This window comes from Penicillium citrinum, assembly GCF_028827155.1.
Source record: "Penicillium citrinum strain IBT 23319 chromosome Unknown utg000005l:1.0-1900146.0:1.0-1900348.0, whole genome shotgun sequence".
NCBI lineage: Eukaryota > Fungi > Ascomycota > Eurotiomycetes > Eurotiales > Aspergillaceae > Penicillium > Penicillium citrinum.
Genome location: NW_026622690.1, coordinates 954,215 through 977,362, shown reverse-complemented (window position 1 = coordinate 977,362; position 23,148 = coordinate 954,215). Strand labels below are relative to the sequence as shown.

The 23,148-nt window shown below is 46.3% G+C and overlaps 9 protein-coding genes across 9 annotated transcripts; 3 read left to right on the top strand and 6 right to left on the bottom strand.

The window, feature by feature from the left end:
• Nucleotides 1–1,989: 1,989 nt before the first annotated feature.
• N7469_006190 (uncharacterized protein) lies at nt 1,990–2,184 on the bottom strand (the record flags this gene model as incomplete). Its single annotated transcript, XM_056645108.1, has 1 exon — nt 1,990–2,184. One exon carries the CDS (start codon nt 2,182–2,184, stop codon nt 1,990–1,992), a length of 195 nt encoding a protein of 64 aa, XP_056500346.1.
• A 257-nt stretch (nt 2,185–2,441) lies between these two features.
• Nucleotides 2,442–4,643, top strand: znfA (putative C2H2 finger domain protein; the record flags this gene model as incomplete). Its single annotated transcript, XM_056645107.1, has 3 exons — nt 2,442–2,905; nt 3,022–3,066; nt 3,137–4,643. 3 exons carry the CDS (start codon nt 2,442–2,444, stop codon nt 4,641–4,643), a joined length of 2,016 nt encoding a protein of 671 aa, XP_056500345.1.
• A 1,332-nt stretch (nt 4,644–5,975) lies between these two features.
• On the top strand, nt 5,976–7,665 carry N7469_006188 (uncharacterized protein; the record flags this gene model as incomplete). Its single annotated transcript, XM_056645106.1, has 4 exons — nt 5,976–6,235; nt 6,297–6,824; nt 7,065–7,098; nt 7,159–7,665. The coding sequence occupies 4 exons, from the start codon at nt 5,976–5,978 to the stop codon at nt 7,663–7,665; spliced, it is 1,329 nt and encodes a 442-aa protein (XP_056500344.1).
• A 502-nt stretch (nt 7,666–8,167) lies between these two features.
• N7469_006187 (putative acyl-CoA thioester hydrolase) lies at nt 8,168–9,834 on the bottom strand (the record flags this gene model as incomplete). Its single annotated transcript, XM_056645105.1, has 5 exons — nt 8,168–8,718; nt 8,778–8,959; nt 9,021–9,317; nt 9,381–9,445; nt 9,526–9,834. 5 exons carry the CDS (start codon nt 9,832–9,834, stop codon nt 8,168–8,170), a joined length of 1,404 nt encoding a protein of 467 aa, XP_056500343.1.
• Nucleotides 9,835–10,698: 864 nt separating this feature from the next.
• N7469_006186 (pepsin-like aspartic protease) lies at nt 10,699–12,171 on the bottom strand (the record flags this gene model as incomplete). Its single annotated transcript, XM_056645104.1, has 1 exon — nt 10,699–12,171. One exon carries the CDS (start codon nt 12,169–12,171, stop codon nt 10,699–10,701), a length of 1,473 nt encoding a protein of 490 aa, XP_056500342.1.
• A 3,482-nt stretch (nt 12,172–15,653) lies between these two features.
• Nucleotides 15,654–16,575, bottom strand: N7469_006185 (SAP domain-containing protein; the record flags this gene model as incomplete). Its single annotated transcript, XM_056645103.1, has 3 exons — nt 15,654–16,098; nt 16,199–16,287; nt 16,360–16,575. 3 exons carry the CDS (start codon nt 16,573–16,575, stop codon nt 15,654–15,656), a joined length of 750 nt encoding a protein of 249 aa, XP_056500341.1.
• Nucleotides 16,576–18,385: 1,810 nt separating this feature from the next.
• N7469_006184 (FMN-dependent alpha-hydroxy acid dehydrogenase) lies at nt 18,386–20,063 on the bottom strand (the record flags this gene model as incomplete). The annotated part of the gene is made up of 4 exons (XM_056645102.1): nt 18,386–18,555; nt 18,617–19,286; nt 19,345–19,850; nt 19,931–20,063. 4 exons carry the CDS (start codon nt 20,061–20,063, stop codon nt 18,386–18,388), a joined length of 1,479 nt encoding a protein of 492 aa, XP_056500340.1.
• A 1,019-nt stretch (nt 20,064–21,082) lies between these two features.
• Nucleotides 21,083–22,280, top strand: N7469_006183 (3'-5'-exodeoxyribonuclease; the record flags this gene model as incomplete). Its single annotated transcript, XM_056645101.1, has 5 exons — nt 21,083–21,124; nt 21,185–21,362; nt 21,429–21,919; nt 21,989–22,179; nt 22,232–22,280. The coding sequence occupies 5 exons, from the start codon at nt 21,083–21,085 to the stop codon at nt 22,278–22,280; spliced, it is 951 nt and encodes a 316-aa protein (XP_056500339.1).
• A 259-nt stretch (nt 22,281–22,539) lies between these two features.
• On the bottom strand, nt 22,540–23,136 carry N7469_006182 (uncharacterized protein; the record flags this gene model as incomplete). Its single annotated transcript, XM_056645100.1, has 1 exon — nt 22,540–23,136. One exon carries the CDS (start codon nt 23,134–23,136, stop codon nt 22,540–22,542), a length of 597 nt encoding a protein of 198 aa, XP_056500338.1.
• Between the last annotated feature and the right edge of the window lie 12 nt (nt 23,137–23,148).

The following is a 23,148-nucleotide window of genomic DNA, read 5'->3' as shown; positions in this document are numbered from 1 at the left end:
ATATTTTTTTGGTCAATCAGTTCCCCTCTCGTGGATGTCAAGTCCGTGGTATTGGTCGTCTATCCCTTGTTTAAGATATGGCCACCTTTCTAAACCATGGTTCTTGGGAATGGAACGTGTTGTACCCTAGTCTAGCCCAATGTCGTTCCGAGCCGTTGCCAACAGCTTTCGGTACCTTACAACCGTAGGGCATTGGGCAATATCGCAGCATGCCACTTCCTGCCACATGAAGGGACAACTGTATAGCAAGCCAGCTGCTAATGGTAACAAAGAGATAGAGCAAGAACTTGAAAAGGCGAAGAAAGAGAGGAATTGGATCATGAGATTCGTCCAACATACGAGATACTGTACTCCATACAAAGTCCACTCCCCACCCTGGCGTTAAGGATTGCCGGGGGGGGGGGGTCCCATTTAATTCTATAGGATGCCTTTGGTTGGCTTTACGCGCTCATCAAAGCCCGGGGATGGGGTCAAGTACTGTAGAGGAGGTGGCCGTGAACTAGAATGATTCTCATTTGTCGAGGCTAGAGCGGCCCATGCCTTGATTATTGGACCCCTCCATCTCATCTTCACTTTCAAACAGTATTACACCTTGGCTTGATCATCACGGATTCTGGAAGACTGTATCTCTGATAGAACCCACGGATAATATATGGATCTGGAGTGATTGTTCCTGGTTCCAAGGAAACAGAAGGCGAAGAAGAGGATAATCAATGCAAAACTAGTCTGTAGGACAGCAGTATCAACAATAATCCAAGATCCTGGAGGAAGTCTAATCTCCCATGCCTCTGCCCAGCCTTGTTCTCGACTTCATTCCCAACGTGGCCACCCACGCGGAGACTGCATCAAAAATCTGAGATCTAATGATGATCCTCTTTTGAGATGTCATTCCATTCCTACAATTTCTTCTTCCCCCTCCTCCCTCAGGCTCCACTCCGCTGATTTTGGCTTCCCGCAAGTGTCCGTACTGGTATGTAAGTAGCTTACACTGGTATACGAGATACACCAGTCCAGATTACTTACATACATCTCCATACAAATGCGTCTGGGAGGGTTTTTCGCCTCTTTTAACCACGTCAACCCTCTTAAAAAACCCACTCCGAACTGCAAGTTAGGTCCGAAGACCCATCCGTTTATTGAATTGTTTCAATTATTTTTCCTTTATTTTAATTTTTTTTTTTTGCCTCTACAAGCCCTGTTCCAGAATTTGATCTCCCCCCCCCCTCCCCTGCACCCAATACACACTCCCTTTTCCCTAAAATCCCCCTCCTCCTTTCTTGGCTCAGCTCGGTGAGAATGAGATCATCGACATTGCCTCCTCCCTCGGTCCTAAAATTCACTTATTCACTTAGCACTTTGCACTTTGGCTCGGGCCCTTATATCCAATCATTTCTGGCTGCACCGCCTCTTGCCCGACTTTCTCACTGCCCGATTTTCCACTCTGGGGCGCATTTCTTTCTCTTCTCCCTTTCCTTTTCTTTGCCTTGACCTGAACTAGTGCTGTTCAGCTCTTCCTTTTTTGATTTCTGTGTTTCAGCAAGCCCCTCGGGGAAATCCAATTGTTCAGCTCGTGGTGGGGTATCCGATCTAACAATTTTGTTGAAGCCATTGCTTGGTCTCTTATACTTGTGACCAAATACGTTCTTTTTCGGGATACCATTCCACTAAAACCCCGTTAAAGACTGGCCTTCTTTGGCCTCCTGTACAAACACAGTGCCCTCTCATATCCATATTTAAAAGGCAAAAAAGCATGTCCAGTCCCGCTGTTCGCGATTGACTGGTTCTATGGGACACAGACGGCTTCTAGACAGGCTGTGTGTCACTTATCAAACGTTTCATCCCATGAGGCGAATCGCCGAACAAGGGTTCCAAGCGAGAGGTAGGCTATTTACCTTTTATTTAGTTTTTATGCTTTGTCATTTTTCGATTTTGGTTTTCATTTGATTTTCCCGCGTTTGCCTCCTTCAGCCCTATTCCCTGCGTGACCTGCTACTGCGTCTGTGAATACGACTGCAATATCAGGTCATCTCGAGCGTGCCATCTTTTCTCGGTTCCACCGATCTGACTCTCAACTAGAATTCCAGCTGCATGAGAAACTTGCATTATCGCCACTCTCCAGTTCTGGTCTCGCTTCATTTGCGCTTGCTTATCCATCAGAAGCTGGACCTTCTCGTTCTTAAGCATTCGGAGGCGGGGAGTTAAGGCTGGCAGTCCACTCAACGAATCTCAAGACTGGTTTCCATCAACCTATCGTTTATACTCAACTGGATTGAGTTGTTGACATTGATTATATTTCGATCAACGTGAAATTCTTCCTTTCTTTTTTTCCCTTCTTTTTACCCACTTTTTTTGGTGATTTCTTTCGGACAGCGCCACCCGATTCAGCTCGCTCATGCTAGTGCGTTGGCAAATCCAACATCATCTCCACTATACACACTAGAATGGACCGACTTGCTGCATCGCCCAGTTTCTATGTTTCCAAGGATCGCGACCACAACCAACATCACTCCGAGACATTCAGGATGCAAGAGTTGCCATTCCCATCTTTCGGCCCATTACCTATTCCATCTCGTTCAATTATGCATACTGCGCCTCCTCCGCTTCCTCCACCAACACGGATTCATGATTTAGAGCGTGGTCATGACACCGGGTGGCTGCATGCGAATTCCGATAAATCTACTTCTCTTCTTCCTCCTATTAACCCAGACTCAAGTTTATTTGGTGGCCGCAGCCGCCCCGAATCTGCACCGAGAAGTGATCCAATGGCCCTTGATGATGAGCTTGAAGGAAGGCAAAGTGGTATGCCAATCTCACGCAGTCCTGAGGCTCAAATTAAAATTGAACCACCACCTCCGATAGATGACGGTTTTCCCAATTCCATGTCTGTCAATACCAATGGTCCAATGTGAGTTGTTAGCTTGATTTGTACTGTTTTCATCGGGCAGATCAACGAGCCGCAATCTGATAGCAGATGATTCGTCATATCCAATCCTGATCGGAGTACTAATTGTTGATTAATAGCTTGAAAGGCGAACATGACTTTTCTTTGAGGAGCGTCAAAGACTCGTCAAATGCATACGATCAACATCTTCTATCAAAAATTGGGAACCCGATATCTCCTTCGGGGATCTATAAGTTCAGATCATCGAAATTCAATCTCCGCACTTACTGTTCCATCCGTTACTTCGCGATCACGATCATCGAGCAATTTGCCATCACCAGGCCCATCAGAGGGTTCAACGCTGGACGTCAAATGGTATAGCAGTCCACAATCGGGAGGGATATCTCCGCGATCGAAGACTAGCTGGAAAGAGTACATCGAAGGTCGAAGCCCAAGCGTCGAGAGCATCGCACCTTCAGCAATCGATTTTGAATATGCCGGACGACGACGATATCGTGGAACGACACCATCACGCGAAGACAGCATCAGCTTACCCAGCAGGTCGAACCGAGGAAGCTATGATCAAGGCGTTTTCTCCGATATTGAGGGTGAATTTTCGACCGACGAGCCAGTGCCTCGACAATTTGTACTGCGCGAACCGACACCTCCATACCCTGAAGGCTCGAAACAGGGAATGAAGCGACGAGCATCATCCCCACCGCGAGAGCCAATTAGCGATGATAGGCATACTTTACACACCGTCACGAGCAATGGGGATTTATCGCAACGGAGGACGAGTGGTCACCCATTCACGAACAACCTGACAGTGAATAGCAACTACGCTCCTAGCCAGAGGACACTTTCAGCAGCCTCTTCACTGAGCATCCGGACGTCTGGTTCATACTCATCTGCTCTTTCAGTCGGTGGCAGTAGCATGACCAGTCTTTCACCATATGACCGACCTTCTCCTGGAGGTCTTTCTCCCAGTTCTGATCTAGATACATTCCACGAAAAGTCGATTCTCAACGCAAACTCCCCAGGAGGACCGCCGCTTGTTCCCGTTCCAAGACCGATGCCAGGATCCAACACCCTCGAGCCTCCTACCACTGATTCCACCGGAAAGATGTCGATGCCGATAGCTCTGAGTGTTCCGAAACCTGCAAGCTCCAAAATGGGCGGGCTTTTCATCTGCGATTGTTGCCCTAAGAAACCCAAGAAGTTCGACAGTCCGGAGGATTTGCGTGCTCACGAAATGGAGAAACAATACTCATGCCAGTATTGCAACAACCGCTTTAAAAACAAGAACGAGGCCGAACGACATCAAAATTCACTCCATCTGCGGCGTCATTCGTGGTCATGCGCGGCTTTGGTCTCCTTCCAGTCTGCATTCCATGGTTCTGGATCGCCATCCTGTCAGACCAACGCAGGTCCATCACACGACACATGCGGCTACTGTGGTGAAGAATTTCCCAATTACCCTCGACCGGACTGGGACCGTCGCTTCGAGCATTTAACAACAGTGCATAAATTCGGTGAATGCAACAACGCAAAGAAATTCTTCCGCGCCGATCATTTCCGTCAACACCTGAAGCATAGTCATGCTGGAACAAGTGGAAAATGGACCAACATCCTAGAAAACGCATGCATGAAAGAAGAACAGCCGCCAGAGCCTCGAGATAAGAGTGGAGCTGGGTCTAATCCTGGTCCGCAAACGAACCCCGGCTCTTTAACATCCAATACTATTAATGAAGTTATTGAATGACAAAAGTCTGTTCGGTTCGCTTTTGCAAATTGCTTTATGCCATGCCTGTCAAACCTCAACATCAATTTCAGCCGGCTATCAACAAATCCCCCTTTAGTATCAATCGATCATTCATGATCAGTCTTGAGACTAGACAGATTCAAAAAAGTGACTTTCGAAAAAGCGCATGAAGGCACTGGATATAACGAAGTTAAACGAAGTTTCGCACATTTTTTTTCTCTCCCGCTCAATCTGTCCAACATCTACATTACATTGTTGTTACATTTTCATTTCAAGGTCTCGAGGAGGTAGGGAGTTTCTGTTTGTTCCTGGGTTTTGGATACTACCATTGCGTGTATACCTGGTGCATCAATACCTGGGTGGATATCTCTTGTCATTCTCCATGATATCGGAGTAGGTTTTTATTTTCTGATTCATGGTGGTCGGAGTCGGAGTCGGTGCATGGATTGGGGATCTGGTGCTATTTTGTTCTGTTCTTCCCCATACATTCTATATCCCTCTTTGTATATACGTGCCGAGATCTAGACCACATTGAGTGCATATTATACCAATATTTCATCATTCCAAGCTTAAAAGAAATCCAAGAAGTATTCATACCATTTATAGAATTTAAATCCCACGTGGACTGATGTAGGTCTTCTACCCCCCCCCCAAAGCCCCAGAGCTACGGTTCTTGGTATAGCCCCGCAGCACTCCTACAGGAAAATATTAGACGAGATCGGCCTAGAACATACTACCTAGTTAAGACCTTCTAACTATGCAATAGAACACTAGTGTGATGGAGGTGGATAAAGACTCTTTAGTTGCTACATTATTGGGCAGCTTATTGTATGCTGCCCAAGTGGATGTTGCGGCTTAAAACCGCCCCCAAATGCAGTCCACTGGAGAAACCTCATCAAGGGTCTCCTCGCAACCCCAAAAGGCCCCGCAAATTCATCAACGTTTTCAATCTTGTCCACCAGCACTGCACCAGAGTGCCAGAAAGTCGATGTGATCCCACTGACAAGGCAAGCGTTCAAACAATCTTCAAACTTGAAAGTTGCTCTCATAATCACCTGACGCCATGGGTTTACTATCCAACACACCCCAGAGATATGGTGTGTTATATTTGAGGCTGTAAGTTTGGCGCCTAATAACTAGCTAAGATTCCCAAATCCAAGCTGTCGTTCAAGCTGTCGTTCAAGCTGTCGTTCAATCGCGAACTAACCGCTATCGCGCCATTTTATTAAGCTACCGGCTCAAAGTGATCTTGTGGTGGTTTGTAGAGTGTGTAAACTCTTCGACACGCTTGCCACCCCACTGTTATACCAGTCGGTCATCTTCCGTTCGCCAATGTTCGACAACTATTCGGACTGGACGGAATTCCCTGATGATATTGAAGTCAGAAGCGAGCCCAAATCAATCCCACTTCGATTCAATCCCTTATATCGGCTTTTGGACGAAAGAAATGAGGTTCTTCGAGCATTTGTGCGAAAAATTACCATTAAAGATTGGAGCAGCACAGACAAAACGTTGGTTTGGCCAAAGCTACAGGCTCCGCAGAACCTCTTGGCCGGACTGATTGAGAAATTGCCGAATTTGGAAGAAGTCTAGTAAGATTAAAGAGCCGCTATGGGAACCTTCGTCGCTGATTGATGATGGTTTTGACCCCAGTTTCGAAGAAGAATTACCAATTACGGCCGAATTAATTGATGTAATGCTCACTCACAAGAGCACTCCGAAGCTCTATCTCCTAGGTGAAGATGGGCATACTCCGACAACAACTAATATTCCATTTGTCCCGGAGGTACGAATCAGGGTGGATGCTGAGGCCACGCGGCCAGACAGAGATGTTGACTTCGAGCCACAACGGTTAGCCCTGCATGAGATTTTTGCCGCATATCCCAACCTTGAAAGTCTGTCGGTATCAGTCAACAGGCTAGTAGGGGGCTGTGTGCTGGATATGAGTCCCCCATGTACACAGATCTTGCCACTCTCCCTGCACGAGAAAGCGACCATTCCACCCTTGCAACGTCTCTCACTGAGTGGCTATAAGATCCAGAAAAACGAGCGATCGACTTGGAAAACCAGATTTCCGTGGAATAAGCTAAAGTCACTTAGCTTAGGGGTTCAGGATAATTACAATGTCCTTGAGGTAGCTACTGGCAAGGTGCATGACCTGAGAGAATTTGTAATCACGGGGTATTGTTTCAGTTGGAGTGAACCCAATTCCCCGAGAGGGTTAGAAAACTTCTTATCCTCTTTCAATTCCCTGGAAAGTTTGATTGCCAAAGGGCCCGTGCCGCCAATAAGTTCGGTGATACATCATTCTAACCTCAAACATCTGTGTTTGCATGCTATCGAAAAGCCAAATAAAGAGAGAACTACGCTCAGTGTGAGGGAGATAAAGAGCTTGGATCGAAATCTACCCATGCTTAGTAGCTTGGAAATCGATCTGGACCCCAAGAACACATGGGTAAGCATTGAGAATGATCACTCCATGTGGGACCTAGCTAATTTTTAATTTTTTTTTCAGCCTGACGACAAGCTTATAAAGGCCATCGCAACAAGATTTCCCAATCTTCATCAGATGACGATACACTTCGGGCTTGGAATAGCCCGAGCAGAAATGGAAGTAAAGAAATATGAAAGTTCAGACAGATTCGATCCATATGATCTTGAATCAGCGGGCATTGACCAATTCTTTGTTTTGTTGACTGAAGAATCAGCACGGAAATTTTTCAAGCAGTTCCTTGAATATAGAGGCCCCTCGAACTTGAAGAAGTTTACTCTAAAGACAGGAGAAGATTTGCGCTGGTTTCCTCAATGGCCACCCGATTACTCCGAGGCGGAACAGAGATGTGCTAAAACATTTGAGTTTGATACTTCTCAGACACACAATGGTGAGATAAGCCTGAAAGAATTGGATACGCCGTACGCTCGTTTTGAACGCATGCTTAACAGAATGCATGACCATGGAGGAAATGACAATGACACTATAGAAGAATCGCAACGCATAAACGAACCTCGTATACTGAAGTGACCGAGTTTCAACGCTTGAGAAAATGTAATCTAGTGTTTATTGCTTTTCGAATCGAACTCTTTTGGGGGCATCTGATGCATCATGATCGTCTACCAGTGCTTCCAAGGTTGGAAATCATATATTCCTAAATCCTCCCGCCTATCCCACTATAGTGTACTAGTGGTAGAGTACTATTCATAGATGAGAATCAAGGTTATACTAATAGCTGACTTATTCTGCAACGTCAGGCATGGTCTAGATTGAATGAATGACGATAGGCAATGTCGTAGTAAACGAATCCTGCCCCGGGAACCAGTGGCGGTAATCTTGCCTTGGAAGAAAGGACTAGTACCTGGATATCTGTTCAAGGTGATAAAGTTCATTTAATTTCTAAACTTAACATTGGAAGGTCATTTAAATCGGACCAGTTCGAGATGCACTATATACAACAATATCAGAAACCCAGCCCCAAAGTTCCAATTAAGGAATAGATAAACGCAACGAGCCATCGAAACAGGCGAACCTATTCGGTCACACTATCCTGGATACTCCGCAGAGCACTCATCTTATGCGCAGGGTCAATGGCAACAGCATTGCGAGCCCGACGTCTCGCATCCGTCCAAAGCATAAACTCCCCATAACTCTTCGGCATAACATTGATATCCTTCTCAACAAGGAAAGTATAGTTGAACATGCCAGTAGATTTCTTCGTACCGTGCTCGACATCACGGACCTTAGTATCAACGCGGACTTGCACCTTCGTAAACTTGGAATGGCCCTCCTCCCGTTCTTCAGGCTCGGTGAAAGCTACCGTTGCGCGGAGGTAGAGGACACTTCCTACAGGTACGGGGTTTTCAAAGGTACTCGGGTCCAGTGCTAAGAAGTTTGGACGGGCGTGTGCGAAGGAGGCGGCGCAGCAGAAGGCGAGTTCGAAGGATTGTTTTAAGAGGAAACCACCGAAGATCATGAAGTTGTGTCTGTTTCGATCTTGAGGTTGCATGATCATTGCTGATTTGAGGACAGTGTCGCTCATGAAGACTTGGTTTTCTGGGCGAATGGATGGGACTTGTGGGTCTTGGTGTTGTTAGCATATACTGAGTGGTGGGAGTTAAGGGGTGGAAAGAAGGACTCACTTAGATATGACATCTCTTTGGTCCACATTGAATGAATCAAGTTACTCTCTTCGTCATCGGGTGCCTTTTCAAGAAGACTGCGAGTGCGCAGAGCTTTCTTTGCTTGATAGTTGGCTTCGCCCTTCTTGAAGAGTTTCTCTTCTTCTGGACTTTCTAGGATAAGAGGTGCAACGGGGACAGGCCTGTCATATGAAAATTAGCATTCGATGCCATGGATTAACTGATGATTGATACATAACATACTTTTTTGTTGCTGGGTCGAGGGAAACCATTGTGAAGGCACAGGTAATCAACACATCTTCAGGTTGAGCAGGTTGTCCATCCGCACGAATTTTCGAGACCTGGCACGAGACTTCCATACTGGATCGACCGGTAGCATATGAGACTTGACCGCTCAATTCAAGGTCGCAGATTTCCATCAGGGGATGCTCAATGGTAATACGATCCACCGCAGCGGTGACGGTACTGACACCCTCACCGGTATGACGGTAAGCAATGACACCAGCAAGTGCATCGAGATCCATGAGTAGTGAACCAAGTCTATAAAATGTTAATATTCTGGCTTGTTGAACATGGCATTGATTACAGAGGGTATGTTCTTACCGAATATGACCTGATGCATTGAGGTATGTATCAAGCAACCACTTATCCTGAGCTAAAGGCAGAACCTGCAAAAAGAAAAGACAAATATCCATCAGTCCCGTATGAAATAACTTAAGCACTGCCACTCATCACGGCCAATACATACAGCACTGTAATAACTGTCTGACATCTTCTTCGGCGTCACATCAGGCTTAACAGCCGGAGGCTTAACGCCCTTCTTCGCACCCTTAGCCACCTCCCGACTCTCATTCAAAGCATCGATCCATGGCGTCTTGACCCTACCAGCCCAAACACGACGTTTCTCCTCGCCATTGCAAGCCGTCGCGTGGAATTTGCGCGAGGTGCTCAAGCTCGGCGATTGTGCGGTTGCTAATGTCGCGCGAGCAGGGGTAGCACTTGATGTAAGTGCCTTAGTCCTAGCAAGGACGGACCTTCTACCTGCAATACCGATCATTTTCTGGGGTTTGATCTTTGTAGATTGCTTGTTGAGGAAGGTTGGGGTTCGAGATGAGCTGAAAATTGATGGATTAGTATGAGCGATGACGCTGTTGGTTCCCGAGGTGTCGGCCCGATCGGGTTAGTGCCCGGACATTCTCGGGTTGTGAGTACCGAAAGAAGCGGCTTTTATGTGGTGGTGGTTCAATGGAGAACTCTATTAATAAATAATTACTTGAGATATATTATTTGACTTTTATCTTGAGGATGGCATTGGGTATGGGAGATATTGCTCGAGTCATTGGGTGGAATGGACTAGGGTTATTGTAGATTAAGACGCATGCCGGTAGTTCCTCCCGATTTCTGAAACAATGAACTATGCAAGTAGATCCGTCAAGGTTAAAGCCTAGTTTGATGTAAAACTGGAGTTGGAATATGTGTTTGAGAATAGTATAATCTGGGGTAATCTCTGGATTCTGATTTATCGGATCACTTATTACTTTGGCTAAATTTCCCATCACAAGAATCGTATGCTATTGTACAGATGGAGCCATTCCATATTTAAAAGCGGATGGCAAATGTTGGCAAGGAAGAAAAATGACATGTGCAAATGAGACAGTACTCTAGATGCAAGAAACGAAGGGTATGGATCACGTCGGCACTGAGCGAGTGTTATGTACAAGTGGGTATCACTTGAGTGTGCAGAAAGTTGGGACACAAATGAATAATGACAAGATGTGCTGTTATGATATGCGTCATCTCGGAGGGTATGAACAAGAACGCCGATGGAGAAAGTTGGATAGTGAATGATGCCGGAGTTATTGAAGGAAAATAAGGCGTTGTGAGGTCGAGTCGTTGAACCGAGGATTTTCGAGAATAAGGATCAGAGAATGAGAGCAGCGAAAGTCAATACTAATGACAGAGCTACTCCATTGGACATCCGAGCAGCAGAGTTGATAGTGGCCGAACCAGAATCCGACGTTGAATCCGAATCCGATGCTGAGGTGCTCGAGGTTGATGTGCCAGTGGTGATTGCAGCAGAAGAAACCTCCGAGCTGCTGTCTGTAGCTGCTGCTATAGTACCAGTTACCGTCGCTGTGGGAGCAACGTAAGTCCCATTTCCAGAGTCCGCGCTTGCCTTCGTGCCAAAGCCGATCTGTCCATGGTCGAAGTCAAAGACGGTATATACATTCTTCAAGAAAACATCACCGAGGAGCCAGGTGTTTGCCCCGGAAGATTGGTGACTGACAATTGTCGAGATACACTGTGAGGTATCATCTTCATCCTCTGATCCGATGTAATCTTCCGGCTTGATAGAGTACTTGACGCCGGAGAATTCAAATTCAACGGTTGTCGTCGAGTCACAAGGAATGATGTAGTTATCGCCAGACTGGGAAGAACCTGGAACCAAGCCGAAGAAAATCTTAGCGTCATTAGGTGGAATGAAGACATAGGTAGATCCACTGTCGATAATAGCGGATTTGCCGGTGAAGTTGCACGCTTGGCCATCGACGTGGGCATCGTCGAGTGCGATAGTCCAGGTTTCGGCATTCGTGGGGCTGTAGCTGATCTCTCCATCGAATTTAGTGGTGTCGACTGTTCCAAAATTGATTTCGCCATTTTTCTTGTCGTCGGAGGAGCGAGAGAGGCTGAGCCCAATAATGTTATTCGAGAGGACACCCTGATCGGCGATAGTATCCATAAAGGAGGGAATCTTCCAACCCCCGGTGTACGAACGGCCCAGGCCAAGAATTCCATCAAAAGGATAGCTGTCGAAAGCTTTCGTTGCTGATTCGGTGAATCCGAAGGAGAATGTAGCATCCAATCCGGCAATAGACATTGTATCATAACCCAGGTTTCCTGTCAATTGACCGCTACCATATCCCAGGCTGAATGTCGAATCATTTGAGTGATAGCTGCTCGACTCGGACACATTAAAAGTGTGGTGGTTTGTGCAAGTTTCGGTGGTACAGTCGGAGCTAAAAACCCAGCTACTCGGGGATCCCGTATCCAACGCTAACCACATCTCTTTCTTCTGAGAGCCTATCTCAACTGTCGCGAAGTATGAAAAGTCCTTCCCATCTTGATCGACTGCGGCACTGTGCTCCGAAGTGGGGGTCTCTGACTTGACAATTTTGTAGTAGTCGTCACGGCGGAACTTCTTGATATCGAGAGTTAAACCTTGGCTCTCGTCCTCTTCTGATCTTTCGGGAACTAAATTCCAAGGGAGAAATCGCCGGGAATTGTCTTGTCTGGTGGAGATGCTGATGCTTTTTGACACTTTAAGCTCCCACGGATAGAAGGCGTGAACGCTTGTCGAAAGACCGGCGATTACCAGGCATGATGAGAGATACATGATCCAACAATGGATCTTAGTAGCCGATGAAAGAAAGCCTCATTTGAAGTCGTGATCAATTGAGGTTATGTTGGTAGTGGATGTTGTATCAGCTGTTGGAAATTCCGGTGGAGCGCAGGATTTCCGGTGTTACAGCAAAGCAAATCCGGGGTTCTAGGGCTAATTGAAACGAAAAAGAAAGAAGCACGCAAAGAAACAACGACACGATTAGAGAAAACAGAAACAGGATAAAAGAATTAAAAGAGACGATATAAGTATGAGACCAACGAAAGTGAAAGAAAAGGAACGACAAGCAACGGAGCTGGGGGAGAGGTTGGAATGAAGTGAGATAATGCGAGGGGGAGAGGAGCAGAAGGTGGCGGACAGTTCTTAGGGTTCCACTTTCAATGGTGAACCTCTTGAGGAAAATCCCCCCTGACAAGCCCAGTTCTTCCCAGTTCTCATCAAATGCTAGTACTGCTTCAGGGATAGCTTGGGCAGTCTGGATTACTTTGGACTCCACTTTCTACTCTTCCAGGCTGCGATCGACTGTTCAGTTGACACTAGCTCCACGCTAGCCCCGTCGGCTCCTTTTCTGGTTCCAATTCAATTCACATTCGGGGATTTCGAAAGATTCTATTGATAGTTAGCAGTCAACTATCCCCTATATTATTGTGATATCTATATTTCCTGGCAGTATACTGTAGAGCGGTTGCCAGTATTGATCTAAGCAACAGCTAGATGCATCCTCCATACTCCGTAGAAGAGTTCGTGACTTTATGGCATATGCAGAACGCGTCAGGGGAACCATTTTTAAGGGAACCACCGACATCAGCATTGACCATTCAAATTCAAACCGGTCACTTTCAGAATATGCACGGTTCAAGTACAAAGTACGGGCCACATCAGTTATATGTTCTGAATGCCATCCATTGTGCATCCTTGTTCAGCCATGGCTGGTCTAGACTCGACTCCCCACCGAGTCTGGACCAGCCATGGATCGAGCTTCATGGAAGAGTTCAACTGTTAATCCTTCACATCCTACTAGCTATCATTCAGTTCAACTGTTTTCAAATTGTAGACCTCTCCCCTTACCACTCAACCACGATACAAGGCTACCTGCACATCCTGCACCACTCGAATCGATTGATACCCCCGTCAGAATTGCATAGTACCTGGGTGGGTGGTGTTGACCAAAACACAGGTATTTAAAACATTTACTTGAGACCAGCCCGTAACTTTACTCAATCGGATTGTAAGAATATGGCGGTATGACGAGGCTACACGCCACACTGGGTCGAAAGTGGGCGGGCGTTCACTAACATCCCGGTCACAATGGTCGTCCATCGAAAATTATGAACTTCGAGGTAGATGCATTTCATAATAAAATTTGAGGCCCAGTTTGCCAGGGACCATAACGAGACGTAGTTTACTGTGCTGCTCACGGTAGATCATGCCATCAGCGACGAACGACCAGTGAACAGCGACCATGAGAACGAAGAACAAAGGTGTCGTGATAATGAATATCAAAACTAGCAAACGCCTAACTATGAGTATTACCAGCCAAGCAAACTAAAATATCAAGTTATAGGATAGCCAGTGAATTACTTCTTCTCTCGCGAGACTTGGCTCTGAACCAGCTATATTCTTATCCTGCAGATCCTTCACGCTAGTGCTGGTCCGAAAGCTCCACCAAGCCTGATCATACTACCAATACCTATTGGTAGTCATTCCCAAGTTGTAGTTACCAAAGATCAGCTCTAATTTTGACAGCCAGAAGCTCTCGCCCAGATTAAGAGATATCATATCATTCACTCACCCATTCGCTATTTTGCAGTATCTCGGCGTAAACTCGAATTTACTTCCACTTAGACATGAACAAAGTACAATAATTAAGATCTTTAAGATCAATCTGTGATTTAGTTTACCTGCTGGAGGATGAGACTGATAATTCAAAAATACTTACAACAATAATTTCAACAATTCGAGGCCATCCGTGGCATATTGTCAGAGTATTCTCATGTTAAGGTCTTCTTTCGCGAGTGCAACAGGCTGCACCAGAATCTCTAAGTAGATAGTGACCAATGCATACCAGCGATGGATGTAGACATCATATGTCCATGACAACTATGGTGATTATATTCAGGAATGCAAGAATACTAAAATACTTGTTTCCTCTTTTCTGCCGTGGAAAGAAATGCGTTGGTAGAGAGGTTAAAGATAGCTCTAGCAAGATTAGCCCCATGGAGTCTATTGAGGAAGTTTAGAAGAATCAGTGGAAGGGATTATCGGTATTAACCACTCATGTAATTCAGATGCAAATTATATTGGTCAATTGTACAATGCATACATGTCTGAGATCTGTGACCTTATGATATCCTTGAAGACTAATGGCTGTTCGGAGGAGATCGGAACCGTGTCGTTTTTCAGTCAAACCGCTTGGATTATTGGGAAATCCATCTGAAGAAAAACCATTTGAGTGCTACTACCATCAGCTTGTTCCGAGCAGATTAATTGAGTTGTCATAGAATAATCATATTTTATCAATTCGAAAACTTGTCAGTAGAATGTTAAATGTAAGTTGAGATTACCAAGATCTGCAAGCGGAATATGAAAACGTCACGATTTCACCCAGAGCCAATTGACGACACTTATCAACTGAGTGGAAAATCGTTTCCTTTACTGCTAATGGTCGAAGAGATGCTTCGAAAAGCAATTGCCCGGCCGACACCGGCTATACAATGAAGCGTTCAACGCTTCCAAGTTGGTCCCAATACCCCCAACCTCGGGTGGATAAAACAATGACCCGATATATCACGGTATGGTACTTTGTTCTCCGTGCATAGCAAAGCAACAGAATCGACAGATATGTAGTTTATATCACGCGATCTTTTCGAACCGGTATCCCCCGTACTTTCAAAATTAAGCAATAAACGGGAGGAATTCGGACACGGAATCGGACCCGGTCTTATGACCTCGGGATGGGCGGAGGGGGCCCCGATCAGGTACGGAAGTTTGTACGCAGTATGTACTGTACTCCGTACTCCAGAGTCATTGACCACTCAGCAAAAATAACTCTGGGGTGTGCAGTGACGAACGATCGGGAGACATCATATCCTGCCGGGGTTGGCGTAGATCTCCCCGTGCAGATCAGGGCGGGAGTAGGAGTGGTTTAGACCTCGGCAAAACGAAAATGGCAACGAGATTGGATGAGTCAGATTCATATGCAATGGAATTAAGCTACAATGACGTAGAGCGGAAATAATTGAAGATTGACGTTTCATATGAATTGAATTGCCATGGTGCTGGTAGCACTGGGGTTGGTAGATAAAGATGAAAGAAAAAGATATTATATCACAACGCTAGATCGGGGCAAAAAAAATAAACCCCATAAATGATAGTAAAGAAGAGAAAGCGAAGTTATTCCATCGCAGCAAGGACAAGAATAAGAAAAGTTTCGTCATGTAGGCCGTTATATAGAAGTGCAAGTTTCAAACCCGCCCTTACTTCCGGGCAGCGGCTTGTTTGGGACCAAGGACATCGTCAAGGAAGCCGGACCAGAGTTCCTTGACGACACCGGATTCACGGCTAGCGCTGCCATTCTGGCGGCGCTGGATCTCCTCACCCACACGCGAGCGGCTGACTGCCTCAGTCAGGGAGAATGGGTCAATGTCGACGGCGTGGTTGTCAACAACCTCGGACATGGCGCTGGCAGCGACGTCGGCACCGGAACCGGCAACAGTGTAGATCTGGGGCTTCATGGGTGGGGCGGATGGATTGGGTGATGATTCTTGGATGGAGTGCATGTCGGGAAGGACCGGAATTTGAGGAGATGAGCGGCGGATGGGAGCAGCATCCATGTCGGACATTGTAGGCATGTAGATGAAGTCGACGGTGGAGGAGTCACCGACAGCCTTTGAGGCACGGGAAGTGTTGAATTGACGGGTTCTGGGGAGGTCAGTGGATATTCTATGACGTATTTTTTTTATGCAGTGAATAGAAGCCAGTGATGGCGATGATGATTATGATTTGAGGATGACAAACTTACTCAGCGAAGGCATTGGGGTTGATACGGCGCATAGCGATGCTGAAAGCACGGGTCTGAAGGGCATCGTGGTTCGAGAGGCGTTCAACGAGCTGGGATTATTAGCCGATATTCTCGATTGATTGAGAGTTGATGGGTAGATGAATGATATGATCAAGACATACCTCGGACTTGCTGCCAGCAGCACGAATGGAGCGTCGTTGGCATTCAGACTTCAGGTCTGGCAGGCTACGAGCAGCGTAGAGAGAAGCCTTGTCGGCGGGGTTGGCAGGTTGAGCGGACTGGACGCCAGTGATGTGAAGACCACGTCGGGTGACGGGGGATGGTTTGTTGGAGAGCTGGCGCAGAGCACGCAGGGAAGTTGAACGGGGAGCAGCCATAGTGATGATGGTGGATGTGATGTGATATAGAGTATGGAGTAAAGTGGAGTAGAGGAGGTAGATGTAGAGTAGAGTAGGTAGGGTAATAAGTGGTAGGTGGTAGGTGGTGAGGGTAAAGGGAAGTAGACTTGGAGGAGAAGAAGAAGAAGAAAAGAAGGGAAGAATGACTTTATAGCAGAAGCAGAGTGACTACACCGGGAAGTACAGAGGAGTACAGGAGTACAGAGAGTACTCTGTACTTCGGAGCACCTCAAATCGTTGGGGAAGCTTTGGTATGATCCACTTGGGCGGTGTGAGTCTTGACGTTGATGATTAGCAGTAGTTACTACATTACATAGCTAGAAGGGTAGGATATTGCATAGAGTGTTGATTGATTAGAAGATATAGAATAAAAGTAGATGATTAATTGACTAATTGTATACTTCTATTCCATTCTGCTCTACAGTATATAATCCATTGTAGTATAGCAAGTGCTGGACTGTACAGGACTCTATTTACCCCGTATCCACCAGCACACCCGTACCGGTACCTGCGCGGTACGGCTAAACACAGTGGAGTCTGGGTACTCCTACTTCTCCCTTTGCACTTTGAAATGTACTGTGTACCTCTTACATAGTGCAAGTACACCACGGAGTCTTCCTTTCCCTCCGAGATCGACACGAACAACACACTCTCCTCTCCTCTCGTTTCGTCTCATGTTCTTCTCCCCTCCTGCACAATGCAGTCATGCCATTTTTCCCCCCACCAAACAGGATCGATTCATTCCCCAATTCCCCAATTCCTTATCGCTGACTGGTTCCCACTTTTCCCTCTTCTCTCTCCCTCTCCCTCTCTCTGCTTCCACAAAAATAGGAGAGTGGAGCGATCGCCCTCAACGCTCCAGGCTGACGCGGATCTGATCTGGTCTGGTCTGGTCTCATTTGATCCCATGACAACCTCCTTTCTGTCTCTCCTTTCCCTTTTCCCTTTCCGGCGGTGAACCAAAATTCAATATTCAACCTAATTAAATATGTAACTTATTCACCACGGGATACAGTAGGCGATCCTGCAGGGTTGAGTTACACAATTCGGTACGCCACACGTTGAGAATCTTTATTCTCTATTCACCTTCTTTCTAATTTCTAGTGATATTGATCTTTACTGTATGTCCAGGCTACTACAATTAATACATGCAGAAACAGCTACTCCGTACGCAATAGCACAAAGGCACACCCATGTACATACATACATACACCCCTCTATACTCCGTACATAGGGCAAATATACTAACTATTGCACTCCGTACTTCGTACTCTTCTCTCTCCACCCCTCAGCCACGATGATCATGCTAGCCACCCGTAAGGGACCCGGTGGGATTGAATTCTGGCAATTAGAGTCAGATTCCTACCCCTGCATCGGAGTACTTGGCAACACTTGGCACCTCAAACTATCTGTGGATCATTCCACGATCTGATGACCAAGATGCCTTATTTCATCCTGAAGAGGCTAATCGTAATGTGCGTGCTACCTACACTGCCACCGGGCTTGAATACTCCAAGGCGATTGGATCAATTATTATGATGGGCTTAACTTCATGTGCCAGTGATGATTCAGATCTACTGTATACAATCAGGGTAATGGTGGTCGTATGTTCTACAGATAGTGCATTTAACCGATGAATCCACACCCTAATGCCCGTGTTCTATAATACCTTCTAGTATAAGTAGATATCGGTGATCAGGCTGTTTTTATCCAAGGCGATAGTTTACTACATGCTCCGTACATAGTATAGTGGTTGGCACTAGTTAACTAGTCGTAGATAATGCCTTCACTATAGCTTGGCACCCCGTCGTCCCTTGGCGACTCCCCGCGCATATGGATGCGAGCTCGTTGCTGGCACAAGATGATCAACATCCCCTGTGTGCAAGAGGTCTGGTGACGCCTGATCCAACGATGTAATACCGATATTTCGCATCGCGGTCTCCAATTCATCTTGCATAACTAAAACCAGTTAGCGCTATCCATTATCCAGATTCAATGGGAAATTAAAGCAGTGACTTACTATCAACCAGATGTTCAACTCCCTCCTGTCCATAATTCGTCGCGAATAGCATACTCCGCCCCATTCCTACAGCTGTCGCCCCGAGACAAATCGCTTTGAGTATATCGGTACCTCGTCGAATCCCACTATCAACATAAACCTCCATCTTCTCAAAGACCTCCGGACACCTCCGTTGAATTTCCAACAATGTGATGATCGACGGCGGACTTGTATCGAGATTCCTTCCACCGTGGTTACTCAGTAGAATCCCATCTAGACCAGCTTCCATCGCCATACGCGCATCGTCCGCAGACATGACGCCCTTCAAACAAACTGGCTTGTGTGTATGTTGTCGTACCCACTTCAAATCCTCCCATGTAAGACCTGGGTCAATGAATCCCGCCATGACTCGGCCCAATCCACCGCCTTTCTTATCATTTTGAGCCTTGGAAGGGGACATCGGCACTGAGAGACTTTCATCTGCTTTGACACGCTCATCTGCTTCACGTTTTCCAGGCCAAGCGGCGTCTACAGTGACGAAGATTGCTTTTATGTTTGGATTTTCGGAGCATTGGCGGAGGAGAGCGGCGGATTTCGCGCGGTCGCGATTAACATATAATTGGAAGAAGAAATCGGCTGACGGGGCGGCGGTGCGTAGTTCATCCATGGTGTAAGAAGAATTATTGGAAATCTGGATTCTGTGAGAAAGAGTGAACGTCAATTGTATGGTGAACTGGGGTCAAACTTACGCCCTGCATTATGCCTTTACTCTCACAAGCTCGCGCAATAGCACATTCACCATCCGGGTGGATGAGCTTCGCCATTGCCGCTGGACTAACGAAGAGAGGAAGTTTATAATTCCCACCTAACATCTTCGTGTCAGTCTCGACAGCACGCACATTGCGTAGAACGCGTGGTCGAAACCAGATCCGATCAAAGCAAGATTTATTTGCATCGCGAGTGATGAGATCTGTTGCAGCGCTGGAGTAGAATGCCCAGGTCTTCTTGTTTGCGGTTTTAGATGCTACGATTTCGAAATCGTGCGAGTTGATCAAAGTTCCTAGTGGGGGTTTCTCATTATCCAGAAGGACTTTGGCATTTTCACTCGGTGGTGGCTTGATCCAGTCTTCGTCGATGGTAGATTCGTCTAGAACCCCTTTGAATTTATCTGCTTGGAGATTTGTTTTCATGACGCTTGGTGCGTGGACCTCTGAGTAAGCTTCTGTTGCATCTTGGCCGGCGTATTTTAGAATAACTGTCACGACATATGTGAGCTTGGGATCTTTTTAACGGTATCAATTATACACTATACCGTGAGTAAATGGATTTTCGTACTCGTTGATCCACCGGGATGCTCATCTAAAAAGTCCGTGACGTCCCAGACTTGGTTGTCTACAACAACCCAACAATCATCTGGTGAATTGTGCGTCGAGATCTGCTTTGCCGATAGGAGTTTTTGATCGGCCATGGTGGAAGAGTAGGCTAGGAAGCCGACAGCAATTCCAACGAGTGAGTCGCAGTGCAGATATACCACAGGTGTCGTCTGGTGGCTGATATTGGCAGAGTAGAAGAATCAGCCAGCCAAAAGAAGGCTAAATACTCAGCAAGGACCCTTATCACGGTGAATCTCCGTGCCACAACGAACTGTCTCCACCACGGCGAAGTCCCCGGGCTTACCCCGGACTGATGGATTGCTGGACTTCCTCGGAACAAGCCATACCGAATGTCTGAGTTAATCGTACTATGTATATCTGATTGGCCGATTTTGATCATGGTCTATTCGAAGATACCGATGGTGTTGCTCTTCAGAGTTGCTCTATGCGGTTTCTGCGTGCAATTTGCATACTGTACAAGTAGATTTGAATTATGATACTTTAAGAACAGTACATAATCGAAGAATCTTACCTTTTGTATTCTTTCCCATCGTGATACGCATTGACTATAGACTTCACGCGCGGTGAAGCAATTCAACCTCTCGGTGGGCCACCGACAAAATCGCGGGTTTCTCTCCGATTTTCCCTGCGGAGAAGTTCTATTTGCACTTCAATGAAATGTCAGTTGCACTCTAAATGACTCAGCGAAGGAAAGGTCACATGATTTGATGTGCCACAGACAGCCTCCTGTGGCTGAAATCACCTGAGTCAACAAAATCCACCGTCGACATTGCAAGTGTTGTGCATCGCATTAGACTGTACTTCCGGGAAATCTTGGGCTATTTTTGTTGTCTCATGCTTTTTGCTTCTTCTGGAAGAAGCGCCTTGACAGCTTTTGGCCATATCGGTACACCCATTATACGAACAAGTGGATTTAATCGAATTCCCTCAGGTAAGCCCACATGTCTTCTAACCAAAGCGGTTAGATGATACCTTGCTGATAATTTATTTAGGCAAATATATCAAATCTTCCTTTGGTGTAAAACCTCAGTCAAGCCGTATTAACACTAAAACGGCATTTTCCACGCTTTCTCCCAAACAAATACATTCCAGGATGGGTGATCCAGAGCCTAGTAAACCGCTCCGGTATGTCGATGTATGTATACTTAAAAGTCTTGAGAGCAATGACTGGATTTTTCTCTAACATCAAAAGTAGATCGGCATCAATCTGAGTGATCCCATGTTTCAGGGTCATTATCACGGCAAACAGGCACACGAGAGCGACCTCGACGATGTAATTCAACGTGCGAAGGACGTGGGGTGTGAGAAATTCATGGTAACAGGCTCAGACTTGGAGGAGTCTCAAACAGCCATTCAAATTGCTCGTGATCACCGTGAGTTTTCCCCATCAACCCTCTATCTCCCTCCATCCCCAACTTTCCATCTAACCATAGCTACAGCCGGATTCTGCTATGCCACAGTGGGCGTTCACCCCTGTCAAGCAAATCTCTTTGACAAATACCCAGGTGGTCCAGAAAAAATGATTGACGAGCTTCGAAAAATGGCCACAGAAGCCAAGAAGTCCGGCCTGGCTGTTGCATTCGGTGAAATTGGTCTTGATTATGATCGACTTTTTCACAGCGAGAAGGAGCCACAGCTAAAGTACTTCGCGGCTCAACTTGATCTTGCCATTGAAATTCAAATGCCTCTTTTCTTACACTCTCGCGCTGCGAGTGAGGACTTTGAGAGACTGCTTTCGGAGAGGTTGCCCCGGCTTCCTAAGGGAGGTTTAGTGCATAGTTTTACGGGGACGATGGAGGAAATGCAGCGGCTTGTTGCGTTGGGCGTTGATATCGGTGTGAATGGGTGTAGTATGAAGACGGAGGAGAATTTAGAGGTTGTCAAAGCGATTCCGCTAGAAAGGCTTCAAATTGAGACTGACGGTCCTTGGGTATGTGTCTTCCACACTTCTGTAGCTGGACTTACGCAGCGTTTTTCAGGGCTAATGTTATTGAAATAGTGCGAGATTCGGCCTTCCCATGCTTCGGCTAAGTTCTTGCAAGGGGCTCCGGAGCTTCCCAAGTCTGTGAAGAAGGAAAAATGGCAGAAGGGATTCATGGTTAAAGGGAGGAATGAGCCTGTTGCTATTGCTCGAGTGGCGCATGTCATTGCCCATGTCAAGGGTATTTCCGTGGAGGAGGTTTGCGAAGCGTAAGTCATCCCCAGTCTGTGTGGTCGTGGATCTATACTGACTATCTTCTAGTGCTTGGAACAACTCTATAAAGATGTTTGGGCTTGGTATTGAGGCCTAATAAATACAGAATCTCGCTTGTGATAATCATAGACTCGATAGAATGATCGAAAGAGATTTTTGTCCTTCTTGGGTATAGAATCTCTATTTTATGTTGATACCGGTGGAGGTGAATATTTATGTACTCATATGTAGCCAACGGAATACGGTTACGTCGAGATTTGGCGTCATACCCGCATTTTAAAATAGAGACACGTCTGTTTCATCGCATGGCCTGGAGACTAGTACTAGAAAGTATACAGATTACAGTATTCAAACGTCTAAAACTCGCAAAGGAGATCGGATCCATCTTTCAAGCTGAATGATTCCACATCCTCTTCACAAATCAACATGTCCGAGATCCCAGCGCTATAGGATGACGCAGTGGAATAAGATGAAAATAAGCTTTCCATGCTGGTAGTGGGATCCGAAACAGAGATACATTCGAAGACACTCTGATCACTGTGCTCTTCGCCGCTGTCCTCGTCCATCCAGTCGAACGGCCAATGATCAGCTTCTGGAAAATCGTATGTCGAAGGGTTAATAGTGAGATAGCTGTCGCAATCGAGTAATTCGTGATCGGCATCTGTCTCAGACTCGAGCAGCATATTGAGTTCGACATCGGCTTTTGTTTTGAACGTTTCTGGTTCTCCATTGTCGAAGAAAGATACCCCCTTCTTAGGATGTTTTATCTTTCGAAGCTGAGCTTGTGCATTGCGCCACAGTGATGACTGTATGGAGTATCGAAGTCCCTCCGAGTTGCTGGCAGAAGTACTGGCCGCAGAACTAGCAACAGATTCGGAGTTTTTGAACCTGGAGCTCTGTAGAAAAATCTCTGCCATGGTGTTCAATTCCAAGTTGTGACTCCCTTCTACCATTGATGCAATTGC